Source organism: Pyrgilauda ruficollis, unplaced genomic scaffold, assembly GCF_017590135.1.
Source record: "Pyrgilauda ruficollis isolate IOZ18807 unplaced genomic scaffold, ASM1759013v1 scaffold27, whole genome shotgun sequence".
NCBI classification, from domain to species: domain Eukaryota; kingdom Metazoa; phylum Chordata; class Aves; order Passeriformes; family Passeridae; genus Pyrgilauda; species Pyrgilauda ruficollis.
In genome coordinates, this window is record NW_024524044.1 from 8,827,437 (window position 1) to 8,844,361 (window position 16,925).

Here is a 16,925-nt window from a genome sequence, read left to right on the forward strand (position 1 = left end):
CAAAATACGACAAAAATACAAAATCACCATTCAAAATATAAGTTAAAATATAGACTATTTTAACCTGATTTCTGAGAAGATAACTTTAACTTCAGGAATTGCAAGCTTCCTTTATAAAACCTGTGAACCACATTTTTTTTCAAAAGGAGAAACATTTTGCTTACCTCAGCAACATAGGCAATGTACTCTATTATATGATCAGAGTAGACCTGAGTTTTCAGTATCACCTTATCACCTAATTGAAAACAAAGTTAAAAGACAAAATACTGTTACAAGGAATAGTAACATTTTCACAGGAGCATGTAATTTCTCCTTTCCTTCTGCATGTTTAAACTAGGAATTTGGAAGAGACTAACTTCAGCAAAATTGCTGTATTGATCAGTACTGTTTTGAAATGCCATATACAGTTGTATATTATAAAAGGCATCTAGTACTGATGCCATCAGACAACACCTCTTGAAAACACGATCTTGTATATTATATTACTTGAAATTATTAATTTAATTTTAGCTGCTTTCCCAGCTTTTTTGCTACACTTGTTGCTTTTTAAGCTATTACTACATTGCACAATTTTTGCTGAAAACCCCACTGATTATTGTAAAAGAAAAGTCCTAAAGTATTGAAACCTCCGTAAGAACAGACACATGCAATGCTGCTTCAGATAGCAGTCACTGTAAGACTGAGACACTAACAGTGTCCTTGTGTCCCCTGTCCCTAGTCCCCTGTCTAGTAGCCTAAATTAATAATTTTGTACTCAAATATCTGAAAGACTTCTTTAAACAAATGAATAAACAATATAGTTTGCATCGTGAAAACACAGATCAACATGCCATTTGACCTTATCTCCCGTTCATTTCTACCTGGAATCAGGCGAGGTCTGCCCTCTTCTACTCCTGGCACTTCCAGCACTAACAAGTTCCCATTCCTTTTTAAAGTAACCCCACTCATGTAGTAATCTTTTAAATCCATTTCTGCTTGGATCTCTTCAAGCCATAAAAGAGTAGAAAAGTTTGCTTTATAATTATCTAGATTAAGACGCTGGAAAAAAAACAACCCAGCATACGTTATTGTTATACACTAAGATATAGAACCCACTATTGCTAACATTAAACACTTCTTGAGACAGACTGCACAGCAACTGGGTTGCCAAACAGGATACCTAAATACATGCATCAATACAGATATAGATAGTATTTTAAACGTGCTTAATAGCCAAAGTGAGATTAGTATAGTCCTTGAGCTCAAATACAATAGCCCCTCAGCTAAAGATTTAACCAGGCCTCTCACTACTACAGCAGCAGTTTCACCATCTGAATTCAGGGGCAGTTTACAAACGGAGTTCTATGCTCAGTTTATGCCCAGAAAGCAAAAAATCTAAATACATGGACAAGAGAGAGTCATGTCATGTCAATTATGGTGAGCTGAAAGAACCTGAATTTTCTCCCTCACAGCTTAACAAATCTTACTGCAGAGGTATTCTCTAATAGTACCAAGTTCTATCTAAGGTTAGGGTTTGGTTAAAAAAAATTAACCATTAATGGCAGGTCTTCAGTGCAAAATTATTATAAACACCACAGAGCTTTATCTTCCTTTTTGAGAGAGGATGTCTAGCCTACTAACTTAGTGCTGTGATCCCAAGTTTAATGTCAGATGTTTAGTCAGCAGACAATACAGCCTTTTACATTTTAAAAAAGTGTCAGCTCCAGTTTATAAGTACTTAAAATTCACAAAAACAAGTGAGTTGCAGCCAGAGCAAAGTTTTGGACAAGGAATCATTGTAGTATTCTTGTTAAGACTTTATAGCTTTTTTGGGGGTGTTTTATATGTATTCCGAAACTGCTGTACTTGTGGGGAGAATTTGAACAAGCTATAGTGAATTAAATCTGAAGATGTTTAAGAAAACAATTTTGAACAACCAGAAAGAATCTTCTGTTATTGCAGTAATTTAAGAGATTGCAATTTCCTACGAAATAGCAACTTTTTTGACACCTCAAAAAACTCCTTCCAGTAATGCCTAAAAAGTGAGAATACAGAGCTTTGTTCAGCTTCTGTGACGTCCACCCCCAAGACACTTCAACTCTCTTTTCAGATTTTCCCATTTATGCTTCTGTAGTTTTGTAAGCTTGGATTCTGTAACATACTGAAACCCAGGGAAGTTATGGGATCCAAACTGAAGTTTAAGTCTACTTGACAAGTGTTGTCATCTTCTCTTACACTAAGGACTATACATTCTTCCTAAGTTAAGGGTGCTTGAACAGAAACACCGTATCAGAAAATATTTCTTATATAAAACCTATACTTACCTCTGCTAGGAGGGGCTGAAAGGTCAGTATGTCTAACTGCTGTTCCACACATTTTCTTAACTCATCTGGTATGGTATAATGTGGGAGAAAGTTTGAACACCACCTTCTCTTATTTCTAAAATGAAAATGTACAACATAACATTTAGGTTGCTTAAGTCATGTATGTAAAAACAGCTGATTAACATGCCACATCACCAAGATTATATACACACACAACAGGCTAATGACTCCTTCAAAGTCATATAACAAACTGAGAAGTTTGTTATACTGAGAAAAAAGGTAAAAGATCTTACAAAGACGCTCCTTGACACTGTAGGGAAAAAAATTCATGTGGCCAAAGCTCAATTGAAGATGAAGCTGTCCAGTAATGTGGGGGACAAGAAAAAGTTTTAAAAATATGCCAGTAGCAAAAAGCATTATCAGCCCATTACAGGATGAGGATGGTCACTTCACACACAGGGACATAGAAAAGACAGAAATGTTTAATGCTTTCTTTGCCTCTGTCTTCAACATCAATGGGGGGCTAAGGGAGTGCCAGTGCCCTTAGCTGGAGAGTCATGACTGAGAACAACAAACTCCAAGCCAAACCTGAACTTCTGCAGGATTTGCTGCTTCTGCTGGATTGCTGTAAGTCTATGGGACCTGATGGTACTCATCTGAATAGTCAAAGACCTGGCTGATGTCACCACAAGACAGTAAAGCTTTTGATACGGTCTCTCAGAGGAGTCTCTCAGAGGATCGTTCAGGACAAAATAACCAGCCCACAGCTGGATAAACACATCATGTGATGGGTGAGCAACTGGCTCACAGGCTGGGCACAAAGGGTTATAGTGAAGGGGGTGACATCTGAGTGGTGACCTGTCCCTAGTGGGGTTTCACAGGGCACCATCTTAGAGCTAGTTTTCTTCAACATCCTCTCAAATGACTTGGAAGCCAAATTTGAAGGTATACCGACGCTAAATTGGGAGGAGCTGAGGACTCCCTCAGATGCAGAGCGGTGCTGAAGAGATGTACACAAATTAGAAAGATGGACAACCACCAACAAAAGTTTTGAATGAAAGATGGGAGACATTAGTCAGATGTAGACATTAAAGTTGTGTAAAGAATTAATAAGCTTATTATTTCAGAAAACTATTTTCAGTTTCCCATTTTTTTCCTAAATAACACAATCATTACTAAGTAGATAACTAAGGAAGTGTTTTATCTTATTACCACACTACACATTAGAGATTCTATTTGAAAAACCTACAAAGAAATCAAGCAGTTAATTACTAAAACAACCTCTTCTATCAGAAATGTCAACAATAATCTTGTTTACAACATATATATGTATATATAAAAACATGTACAGATTCTCCCAGTTTCACATTTTCTTTCTCAGCATTACAGAACAGATATAACAATACCAAATAGAGCAGTGCTAGGTAAGTATTATTTTATGCTCCAAGTGACAATACCTTTTATGTTTAGGAGCAGCCACTGTTGTCTTCCTTAGCTGAGAATCTGGAATATTCTTAGGCTTTCCTGGAGAATAAGGTTGTACCGGTGCTATAAGTAATTCTTCTTCATTTGTTACAGTGGCTTCAATATAGCGGCCAACAGTAAAATCAGAAAAGCCAAGCAACAGGAGCTCTTTACTGTGTCCATGGATCCTTTAAGTAAACAGAAGTTATCTTCTTAAAACCAACATGGTCACACTTCACATTCCTCAGCCATGAGATACATTCTCATTTCAGTTACATATGAAAATTGCTAATTTAGGGTAATTCCTCACACTCCCCACCTCGAGTTCAATCCCAAATAATTAAAAAACCCACCCAAGCCACTCACCCACCTGACCAAAAAATGGCAACTCAAAGCCACAGCAAAAATCTCAACCCACAATATCATCAAAACCTTGGGCAAAATGCAAAATCCCTCCACTCAATATACTAGGGTACATAATTAATACTTCTGTTACAAGGAACATCTTGAAATTACTGCTACTGCAAAAGAAGAGCCAAATAGGTCCATCAGAGGAACCTGAAGCAAACCCCTTCACTGTCTGCAGTAACTGCTTTGCAGCACCTTGTGAAAGGCTACTCACAACTGAACCCTAACTCTAAACACATGGAGTGGAGAAAGTAGGAAAAATCCTCTAAATCTGGCTAACATACTTTATACATGCAAGTGTTGCTTGGGCAGTGACACATGCGAAAAAACCAGATTTGTTCAGACTGGTTTCTATGAAACTTAAGCACTGCTACAGCGCAATTCTCAACTACATGTTCCAACAGTGCTACCACGTGCCTGAAACAAATGCATCCCAGAAGAATTCCAGCTTACTTTCTCTTTGGCAGGAAAACCACTTTTGCCAACTAAGACTACCTGCTCAGGTTAAAACTATACCCTGGTTTTCTCTGTTATAAAAACTCAAAACAGACACCAAACTGTCCAATTTATGGTCTACATTTGCAGTCTCTATGGTCTCTTAAGTGGCCAGCAAACACTTGTTAACTTCATGCTGCAGCCTCCCATGAAGCTTTGTGTGGCTTACTCTGTATCATTAGAAGATTCTAAGACTTTGTGGCTTTTATGGATTTACACCAAAATATAAATCATTCTTTCTACATGTCTATCTCCAAGAAAGCAAGCCATGCCTGCAGCTCTATCCTACAAACTACAGCTAAATCATCCTCCTAAGAATTTTTTTACCCCTTACTTCACTATTTAAAATAAGAGAAGTAGTGTGAATATTATTGCAGCATTACTTCAATGAAGGAAACCTTGTTTTCCTCTGTCCAGCTTTTCCTTTACCACCCTAGGAATCAATGGCTGTGGAACACAAAGTCTGCAGAGCTACAGCTGGAAGCAAGTGAAAGTTATACAAATATAAGCTTTGCCGTGTAAGGTTCCTACTCCTACTTGAATGCAGGAGCTCCCACAAAGCCACCTTCTATTCTTGACTAAATGAATAAAGTATTTTGTATAGCTGAGTATTTTTTGTTTTTCAAAGGTTTTCTAAGATTTGTAAACCACCTCCTCTGCGAATGACACCGTCAGTGAAGAAATTTTTTTTTTATATTTCAGCATATGTAACTTGAATTTCCCATCACAGAACAGGAAAACTTGAGATCAGGGCATGTAGCAATACCAGATACTAAGGACTAGAAGAAACACATCAGACATAACACAGGAAATCTGCATTAGCTCTGGTGCTCACAGAGCAGTGGATTTACTATTAAGAAATATCCATCTGCAGGCATTATCTTCCCCTCACTGTGTCATTTTAGAGATGTAACCTACTCCCACTCATATTGCTTCATTAGCTACTATAATTTTCTGTCAATAAAAATTCATAATCAAACACTGAAATGGTAACTACTTTCAAAGTCACATAAATTTCCAGATGATTTGCTAATATGTATTGGCTTACTTTACACTACACCATGTGCCTGTTTTGACTGGGGTAGAGTTAATTTTCTTCATAGTAGCTAGTGTGGGGCTCTGGTTTGATCTGTGCTGAAAAGTGTTGATAGCATAGGGATGTTTTTACAGTGTTGAAAAGGGCTTGCACAGAATCAAGGACTTTTCCCCTTCTCATACTGTCCCACAATTGAGGAGTCCAGGGGTGCACAAGGAGGTGGAAGGGCACACAGCCAGGACAGCTGACACCAACTGCCCCGAGGGATATTCCAGATCATAGTACATCATGCTCAGTACATAAAGCTGGGGGAAGGAAGAAGGGAGGACATTCTGAGTGATGGCATTTGTCTTCCCAAGTCACCATCATGCGTCATAGAGCCCTGCTGTCCTGGGGATGGCTGAACACCTGTCTGCCCACGGGAAGTGAATGAATTCCTTGCTTTGCTTCTGTTAGTGGCTTTTGCTTTACCTTTTCAACTGTCTTTATATCAACCTATGAGTTTTCTCACTTTTACTCTTCCCATTGTCCCTGGCACCCCACTGGAAGGAGTGAGCAAGCAGCTGAATGGGGATTAGTTGCCAGCTGGGGTTAAAGCACAACATGCCAAGAAGAGAACTGTGCTCAGAAACAGAACTGTTATGCCTATTTTCATTACTTCCTGCCATTGTATTGGTTAGAAAAAATGGAAAGAAATACTTACACAGCCGTGCATATAATCACTATGAATATTTTTTCACCTGGTGCTATCACAATTTCTGGAGTAATATTGCTGTGCTTAGTTGGTTGCTCCACATGGTCTTTTTGCTCACTTTCTCCATTTTGTGTATTTTCATCTTTCACTGAGGAATTGTTTTCCTTTGTCCTTGATAAATTTGTGTCTTCAAAATTAATTCCTTCTGTAGTAAATGTATAACAATAAACTCTGTTATCACAATTTCTATTGCTAACACAGGCAAGTGTTCTTAAGCAAAGACCTACTGGTCTTATGAGGAACTAACATTCAACATTCAAACACTGTCATTTCACTGTACCTGGAATGACTCCATTCTTCACAATGGATGTATGGTTCAATGACTCACATGCTGTTTCTCCATTGTCGTTAAATGAATTAATCGCAGCTTTTGAGAGGTTTTCTTGATTTATTGGAAAAGATGGACTGTTCTCACAGTTTTGAGGAATCTCAACACTGAATTGCTTGTCTTTCACCCATCCAGCTAATCTGCAGCTGATTAAGGACTGTGGTACACTCCCTTTATTCCTAGAAGTAGTTATGTGATTAGTTACGTAATTAAGTGCATGGTGAATATTCTTGAGAAGTTTATTTCTACCTGAAGTCAAACACAATTGTCTGCAGCAGGCTAGTTCCCCTTATTTCATAATTGCTACCAGAAAGAAATTGCACTTCTGCTTCACCTCTGCTTTATGCTAATATTTCTAGGTCGCATCAACTACCATATAGAGCATATAAAAATACCATGTATAATACAAACAATGGGAGCTTAAAGTTCATTATTGGGTAACCAACTCTTAGGAAAGAACATAGAATAACAAAGAATGGGTATGCAGGTTTGTCTTCATTTAAGCCTTGATGCCCAGATGTGAAAAAGAAAACACACACAAAAAACCCCCACCAACCAACCCCCAAAAAACCCCCACCACCAAAACAAAACCCTCCTAAGGATACACCAACATAGCTCTTCAGCATCCAAGCTCACAAAACAAAAAACCAAAAACAAACAAAAAAACCCCCAACAAACCCAAGCCCCCAAAAAACCCTAAAATTATGGTCTTCTTTTAATACATAAATATGCAACAGTCCTCTTGTTCTAAGATTTTGAAGATGGCAGAGTATCTGCAGCTTAAGTTAAACACACAAGCAAAAGCTTTTGCTTCAGTCCTTGTTCTAGAAAGGATTTTACTAGGATTGAAAAGAGATCCAGGACTGGGGAGTCTCAAAGCATTATCTGCAAGATAAATGCTCACAGACATTAAATTCAGTGTGAATTTAATTCCATAGTATCTGGCGGTTACTTGAACATCAAAAAACCACAAGGCTCAACTACAAGAGACTTGTGAATGTAAAACAGGTTAACAGTTAGAGTGATAGAAATAAAGAAATCTTCAAACAATCAGAAAGGCTTACTCTATCCAAACAATCATTCTTTTAGATTCCCCCTGCTTCAGAGTTCCAAAGTCAGTCACTCTTGATACTTTCAACTCTCCTTTGTCTCTCATTATGTCTTCATAAGGCTCATCCACATTACCTTCATTAGAGTGAGATTGTCTGCAAAAATAATTTTATGTAGCAGTTTTTGCTATCTTTGATTCTGGACAAGTTGAAGAAACACTATACCAAGGCACAGTCACGATATTTAGAAACAAGCAGGTGAGATAGTTCATTTTTTTCTCAGCCATTTATACTTCCAAGACAATTAGATTAACTAATTTAAGCAGCAACAAGTCTTTTGTCAGCAGCACAATAAACCAGCATAAAACTTTGGATGCAAGACTAAAATGACTGAGGAGTTAACGAATCCCTGCTGAAGGGCTAAATCAAATGTTGAGTGAAGTCATTATGGCTCTCTCTGGGAGCTGAGCAAAGACACAACAAAGAGCAGCTCCTTAGCAAGAGTCACAATTAGCACTGCAGCTAAGAGATAAAATTACTAGACTGGAAGTGTTTCAACCTACGCACTTGTGTCTTCTGCTTACTGTTCCTATCTGAAACCAGCAAGCTGAGGACAAAAAAAAGTTGAAAACCAAAAACTCCCCTTGAAAACTTTTATCACACACAACTAATGAAAAATGCCTATGAAACCAGGCACATGCTCTTTACTGTCTGAAACACTGAGCACAGGTCTAAACTCTTGGCGTCTTCTACCTGTAAAAACAAATTTTCACATTGTCTCTATTCTGTAATTAGGAAACTACTTATTTAGATAAAGTGGCATGGAAATAATTTAGAAATATTTTAATAATTTCACTAATATGTACACACCCTCAGTTTTCCTGAGTTATCTGACATACTGAAGCAGAAAATGAGTGCAGCTGCTTTTCATTAGCTATATCAATTTACTAGCCAAGCCCACTAGATGTCTCCCACTGCAGCCTAAGCTGCAGTTTTTGATACGGTAGATGTACACTAAACCTGAGAAATCAACCCCTAAGGTCTACTTTTGTATTTTGACTTCAGTAATAATTTTCTATATAAAATCTATCATTACAACCAGGTGCAACTGAAAAAAAAGGATGTGAACAACTTGTACTGTTTAGCAAAATGATGTAAACACTTTTTTTCATTTAGGTACAATATATTACATCTGTTATCTCTAGAGAAAACAGCTTATATAGTTATTTGTAGATCCTTTGAAGACATTTATATATGGCCGTATGGCCTTGGCAAAATCTCCTTGAGATCTCCCAAAGATGATGTCTGAAACATATCAGAATGTCCTTTTGCTCTCCCTTTGGACTTTCCAATTGACAATTTATTTTTGGCCTGCAGAGTTAGACTACGTAATCCTGCCAAGACCTCAGCATGGAAAGTGATAGATTTTACAGTACAGATCTATTTATTCAGGTGGTAATTGTGCCTTTCACAGGACAGACACAAACTCACAAGGCAAATTCCAGATCTTTGCTGAGGTCCATTATTGATTAGTTGCCCATTTTACTTTTGTGTAGTTGATTACTTCCCTAAATTTTGTTTCTTCTCCATACTGAAGATCTTTTTCCAATCTCTTCTGCAGTGTATCCAGATCCTCCTCATACCACATAAAACATCTAAAGTCCCTTCAAAACCTCCCAGTTTAATACTTGCAGGCCAAATTAATCTATTATTTCAACCACGAAACTTTTCCTTTTAGGACAAATATCTGAACAATCACTGTAACTTAAGACAAATAGATTAAAGAAACATGTATTTTATATGAATTTTGCTGCTATTTGTTTTCAAACAGCGAAGTCCCTACAAGAGGAGCACAATGAACTTGGCATTTTACTAACATGCATGCAAAACTCCTTTCCTGCCTAGCAATATCCCTGAGAGCAGCTGCTACTAGTTTGCTTCTCTAGTAGCACTCGTGTTCCAAACTTCCGGAAGGAGAAAAAAACCCAAAAAAAGGGCCAAATCATATCATGCTCTGGTTTTTCCAGCGATCTTTTATACTTTCTAGTCAACTAGTGAAATAGTCACAGTATTTCTTGCTTAATAGATGCAACAAAATGTCAGCTGCATAACTACACCACATAGCTCTGCTATAAAGAGAACAAAATAATGTTACCCATCCTGGCTGACTGGCACCAAGCAGAGAGCTCTCCAAATGTAACAGGACTGACTGCTCTCCACCACAATCGTGTTCACTAGATCATGTCTACGAGGCAAGTAACCATCAGGAAGTCTCAGTGAATCCAAAGTGAAAAATATACTGTCATCTACTGTCCCAGTTCTTCCACAGACGCTGGAAATGCGAACCTGAAATAGTTTGTATTCACTGTTACTTGATATTATCTTTTTAAGCCAACAGACATACTATTTTTTCACCTGAAGCAGCCCTTCTAGCATTAATAAAAATGCATTCTGAAATTTCAGTTATTCAGGTAACAGAATACAGATGTAAACACAGAGCCCTAACCCAGAATCACTGTGCTTGTCTTCAGATTTCAAAGAGTAAAGAAACACAAGTACTTCACACAATCATTAAGTTCCACTGAAGGGCATACTACAATATGCACACCAGACTTAACCATGATACCTTCCTTGTGACATGTCAGCTTACCTAATTTATATTTCCATATTAGTAGTAATGAGGCAAATTTTTTCCTACGCTTGAAGTGCAAATATTCAATATACAGGGTTAAGGTAAAGACAATAAACCATAAACGTAGCATAGCATATGCATTACTACAGCAAATAAATATTTTCCTTAAAATAAAAAGAAGGGCCTGTGGTTGTTTTTAAGCTGAAACACTTGAATAAACGAAACTTGATAAATTCCCCAATCATGACACATCCTCATCATAACTAAGAGTAAGAATTCAAATCAGCAATTCATAATAGATGTTAGTTACTCTTTGTGTTCAACTCAAAATATGTATGCATTTTCAAAACGCCTTATTATTTTACAAACATGTTCTAAATGGATGAATTAATATGTTTTATCTTTTAATTAAAGATATGTTATAGAAGATCTACCAATATTTGTAACTGAAACCAATTTGAAACCTCACTTCACCCAGGATTCCTACTGCCAAAAACAACGTGCAGAACATTTACCTTGTTTACTTGTTTATACCTCAAAGGCCTTACAGCAACTGCTTCAGTCTTCCATGTTGTCGAGTTAATATAATATTTTGCTTGCACCCAGTCACCTTCACAGGGTTTGAAATCTATACAAAACAGAACATTTCTTAAGGTTAATTATTATCGATAACAGTTACATTACTTCCCTACAGAATTAGTGTAAGTTAAATAAAAGCCAGAACAATGCATTATTCAGACCCACCGAGTCCAAAGTTTTCTTTGCAGTCCTTTGCTTTGCAGGTTATGGCAAACTACATAGGAGATGCTAGTTGAAAAATACATCTGCTTACATGTAACTTATGCTTAAATGCATAAGTGAGAATGAACAGGCAGCTTTCTCCATCCATGTCTGGCTGTTTCACTATGTTTCACCACATATTCTATTGGAATTTATTTAGGATGACAACTGCAAGTTTATCAGAAGATATTTCTATTGTATACACAAAAATATTAAGAAAGAGGAAACAAGAAGTCCCTACACACCTTCCCAGACATCTTGCATTGCAAAATATGTATTCTGATTAATATAGCCGCCATCCACAGAGAGAGAGGTAATGCTGCCAATTAATGTTTTCTTATTTACTTCAGAGGCATCACAAGTAGGATGGGAGTCTTCTTGTGTATTCTGGATGGCGTCTACCTATTAAGACAAAAATAACCCAAACATTTAAACAGTTGACACTTAGACTTAAATACATAGTCCTACAATAAATATACAAAATTTCAATTGCTTATGGAGACAAAGCTTCTTATTATACAATTACTTACTGCAGCTGTTACTTTTTGGACACAAAAAAAGTAAGTAATAAACAGTAACTTCTCTTTTAAAGAGAAACTTTAAAACTTCTCTTTTTAAAAGTGCTGTATGCGGCAGTGCTGACAACTGCTATAATTACATGCTGATTTTTCAAATCTTTCTCACGCATCCCTTGCTCTAGGTCTACATAAGATTTTTCCTTCAATTGACAGGAACACCACATCCTGCAATGTGTCTGTACACAACTGGAAGTAGAAAATGACTGTTTCAGAAAGCAAAAAGCATGTTTTCAAGACGGTATTTATAAACACTACATGTATTTCAGACTGACCCTGTCACTTTTTAGTAATTTGATTAAGAAAACCCCTAGAGCTGTTTCTAACAGACTGTTCATATCACCACTTCACATGTAAGTTCACTGAAGTCTGATCCAATCTGAAGCACATTATCATACTAAATTTTATATGATTTATTTTGCTGAACATAATGCTTACTGTCTACAATAGTAATGAATAGCCTAAGTCTACCTATACTTCAGAGGTTTGCAGACACTAGTTGACTATAAATAGCTATTTATTTTTTAGCCAATATTGTTTTATTGCATTAAAATAATTACTATTACATGATATTTCTTCAACAACATGAAAACTCACAGTAAAAAAAAAAAATTAAAGAAAAATCTATACTTTGTTCCAGCCTGACAGACATATCTTCCCATTCACCAGGAAGATGCTGAGAAATATCAAACTTTCTCCAAAGTGATTTTTATGGCTTCATATGGATAGAACAAGAATAAGCAAACTGTTCCTCAGAAGAATAGTAAATTTACATTTCACGTAAACTACACATGCAGTTACACTTGAAAGTAAATTGTAGACCTAAAGAAATGTTTTTACAACATGAAAACACCTTAAAACTCCCAACATACATTTTCTTTTGAAAGTTCTCTATTTTTCTCTACCTAATAAAACTAAAGGTTTTTTTCATACTGGTTAAAATGGCCTTCCTACTACCACTGGTAGCAGCCTGTTTTTAAAGCCTGCTACAGAACCAATAATCATTCCATGCAGAGTTTAATTAGGACTGGACCTCAAATAAACTGAAATCCAAACTTTTGAGCCATGATCTTTCCAAACCACATGGCCAGTAGCTCCAAACAGCAGCTGAAACAGTACACTGAGCAAAGAGGCACCCAAGGCTGACCACACTCTTCCTTAAAGCAAGCAACATAAACACACTGACACCACCAAAGTTGGAACAGAGCCTTCCAGATCCTGCCCCAAACTGCATTGGCAGTGTCCAGGCTTCAGAGCTTCTGCCTGCAATTAGAGGAGTACCTTTAAGATCACTTAAAACCCAAAGTTAAGTGATAGTACTGATGTTCAAGCATCTTTTTGTATAGTAGGTAATAATGATGCTCGCCACGAAGCGAAATTTTCTTCTCTGACTAGGGGTTTGAAAGAGGACTTAGCTCTTCACCATGCAAAACAACTACAATCTGTTCTTATCATATGCTCAGAGTATCTCAAATTTGTGCTGCTATATGGAAAGTAAGACAACACATCACAAAACACAGAATGGTTTTTATTGCTGCTCTTAGACTTTGAAGAAATTAGCTTTATCTTCTTCCTTACTGAATCAAGACTGCCCTTGGACTTTGACTTTCCATGGAGTATAGTCAGCTTTTGACAGGAACTTGTCTCAAAGCTTTTCACCCAGCCACAAACTACATTGCCAACAGTCTGAGATGCCTGCAGGATTACAGCTCACAAACAGGAATAAGAAAAATCATCATACTTTTCAAAAAGCCATTATCTATATTCTAGAATATACAGCAAAACATGCCACAACTGTTACAATATTCCAGTTGCTTTGTAGATCCATATGCAGTTTCTCAGTTACCAGGTTTATGTATTTTGGAGCAATTACAGTATTTCAACCGTATGGTGAAAGCTGTCAGTCAGAATAAAAACAAGGAAGAAAAAGTAAGACTTAAACTAATCAATTTTCTGACTGTGTATATTATTTTACAAAACAGCACTGATATTGCTTGTTGGATAAACAATACTTAGCTTTTATGCATGAAAATAATTTAAATTTAAAAAGGAGAAACAAAAGGAAATAAGAAGAGATATAAAGTTATCTTACAAGACACCAGGTTTTTGATAGTACTAGACTTGGTAATACTTTAGAAACAAGACTTACTGTTTACTTTTCTTCCATGTTTAATTTTGGGTCACAGAATAAAACTGGTTCCCCATTAAGTCTTTCTTTGGTTTCATTTAATTAATGAAACTACATTTGGTTTCAACATGATTTGCTAAGAAAAACTTCCCTCAAAACTGACAAGGTATAATCATGCTCGAAACAGGTATACAAATGAGGTGTTAAGCAAAAAACATAGAAGATCTCCATTTTTGTAATTGTCTATAACATCAAGTTACCAATTTTTACAACAGGGAGTTTTGAAATTTCTGTTCTTATTCACAAGAACACACTGTACAAAAAGAGCAAACTTTGCACAAGATCAAATTTCTTTGATTTTCTTATCCATTCATATAACAGTAACAAAAAATTGACTGAAACTCAGAAGTTACACAGATCTGGAGTAGCTACGACTAAAATTCTGACGCAATTATCTCAACTAATGGCTTCTTATTCACTACATCTACAACTGTATTCAGAGAATCAGTATTAAACATAATTTGAAAGGAGATGGAACGAAACAATAAAATGACCCACAAACCCCAGATTATCCCCTCTAGGTGAACAGCTTGCAATTTATCCTATTTTGTAGAATTTGTGAGGCTAAAACTACAGTAACTTCCAAAACAAAGCCCAAAGGTACTTATGGAGAAAGTGAGACTACTATTTATCTTCACCTCTTACCCTGACAGCCTTCAGGCCACCTGATGTTTTATCCTCTTCCACAGTGGCAATAACTTCTTGTCCAACAGCCAGCAATATGTTTTTTGTAACAACATCCTTTGTGAAGACTATCGTGTCATCTATCATCCCATAATCATGGCAAAGTCTTGTCACTACTCCTTGTACACTTTTCAATTCTTTATCACCTGCATCAAAAGGAAAAGTGTTGACATAAACCCAAATCACTTGTTTATGGAACTGTGCAAAAAGTTATGAATGCTACTAAAAGGGATATGCATTCTACCAAAAGGCCAACTGGAAATAGCAACAGCTGCCAACTAATTATTTTCATAATTAAGTCTTGAATCTTATGGCAATTTATGGTTTTAACCAATTAAGAAAGCTAGTTAAATACAAACTACATTTTAAAACCAACATGCTTTAAGCTCCATTAAAAAATAAATTAATAGAATATCTCACACTGAAAGAGACCCATAAGGATCACGGGGGTCTAACTCTCTGCTCCTCACAGGACTACCTAAAACTAAACAACGTGACTCAGTGCATCATCCAGATGGCCCATGAACTCTGACAGGCTTGGTGTCTTCCCTGGGAAGCCTGTTCCAGTGGCTGACCACCCTCTCCCAGTGAGGAGCCTTTTCCCACTGTCCAATTCAAACTCCTGATGCAGTTTCCTTCCATGTCCTTGTATCCTGTCCCTGGTACTCTAAGAGAAGACCAGCACCCTGCCTGCAGGTGTCGACTGTGATGAGGTCACACCTCAGCTTTCTTTTTTCCAAGCTGAACAAGTCTAGTGACCACAGCTGCCCCTCCTAAGTCACACCCTCGAGACCTTTCACCATCTTGCTCAGCCTCCACTAGACTCACTACAATGGTTTGATGTAGGTCCTGTATTGAGGCATCTGAAACTGCCCCAGAACTTGAGGTGAGGCTGCCCCAGTGCAGAGCAGAGCAGAGCAGGACAATGCCCCCTCATCCACCAGCGATGCTGTGCCTGTGCACCCCAGGACACGACTGGCCCACCTGGCTGCCAGGGCACTGCTCCTACTCCTTACTCCATACTCTCAGCAGCAATACTAATCTATCCTACCCAGGAAACGGCAAAAAAGCACTTCCGAGAAAACTTCCACATGCTCTGCAGTCAAAATGATGCCTTTATCATCCCAATCTCCTCCTTACATCCTTTCTTAAGGAAACAGGTCTGCACTCAGCTCCAGTCACGTGGGGGACGAGCACACCTCACAGCTCAGAAGCTGCAGCACAAACCCACAACGGGCCCGGAATTCCTACCAGAGGTCGTCCATCTCTCATCTTCGTCATCTGCGCGTCTCCACAAGTAGGAGACCGCCTTAGAAAGGAGAGAGAGCATCCCGGAGCGCCTTCGCGAAGACTCGGAGCCCCAGGACTGCCTTAGAGATGCGCCAAGCCCAGGCGCGAAGTCTCCCCGCGGCCGCCTCGAGCCCGCGCCGCGCGGCCAATGGTGCTGCTCGCTCCGGGTCACGGGGCAGCGCCGCGCGCCTCGGGGGCGCCCGCGGGCCCGCGCAGGGGCTGCCCCGGCGGCGGGCAGAGCCCTGAGGGAGGGCGAGCGGCCGGGTGTGGCGCTGCTCTCTGCAGGGGCTCAGCCCGCGGCGCCTGCCGCACGGGAAAGGTGGAGTCGCACGAGGCTGCCACGGAAGAGCTTAAAGGAAAAGGGTGTGTGCAGCTTGTTGGTGGTGCTGAAATTGTGGTCGTAGTGTATGCCAGCGTTTCCGCGATGGGACGCCCCAAGCAGGGAGAGCCCACGGGCGGGCTGTGACCTCCCCTGGGCTGAGAGCTCTCCGTGGCTCTGGGAATAAGCCGGGCACAGAGTCCCTCCAGTGCGGTGCAGCGGAGTGGGTTGGAAGATTATGCACGTGGCACATTGGTGGATTGCGATGCTCTCAGTAGCAGCCAGTTTCAAAATGACAGGATAAACTAGAATATGATAAATTTGCCTAACAGGAAAAAAAAAAAAAAAGTGTTTTTGACTTAATATCATTAATGAATGAGCTGCTGTAGTGCCTGAGGAAATACGATTTTACTGACTTGTTCACTATCTCTGTAGTTCTAGAGAGTTACTATCTCTGTAGTTCTGTGCTTACTATCCCTGTAGTTACCATCTCTTGTATTTTTTACCAGTTCTCTTCACACACTGCAGTTCAGACATCTTGTATAAGGCCTCTGAATTTGTTCAACAAATGCTCTTTCACAAAGCAAATTTTTTGAGTTGATGAGCTCAGCATCCCAGTA

General features: G+C 38.5%; 1 protein-coding gene across 1 annotated transcript in view; it reads right to left on the reverse strand.

The window, feature by feature from the left end:
• MOV10L1 (Mov10 like RISC complex RNA helicase 1) overlaps positions 1-15,879 on the reverse strand; it is a 28,752-nt gene extending 12,873 nt beyond the window's left edge. The window contains exons 1-10 of the mRNA XM_041471479.1: positions 15,837-15,879; positions 14,658-14,842; positions 11,495-11,651; positions 10,985-11,097; positions 9,993-10,183; positions 7,853-7,993; positions 3,761-3,955; positions 2,304-2,418; positions 861-1,038; positions 165-235 (exon numbers count right to left, since the gene is read on the reverse strand). Of these exons, the coding sequence (XP_041327413.1) occupies positions 165-235; positions 861-1,038; positions 2,304-2,418; positions 3,761-3,955; positions 7,853-7,993; positions 9,993-10,183; positions 10,985-11,097; positions 11,495-11,651; positions 14,658-14,783 (1,287 nt within the window). The 5' untranslated portion in view covers positions 14,784-14,842; positions 15,837-15,879. The remainder of the gene's footprint in view (positions 1-164; positions 236-860; positions 1,039-2,303; positions 2,419-3,760; positions 3,956-7,852; positions 7,994-9,992; positions 10,184-10,984; positions 11,098-11,494; positions 11,652-14,657; positions 14,843-15,836) is intronic.
• Between the last annotated feature and the right edge of the window lie 1,046 nt (positions 15,880-16,925).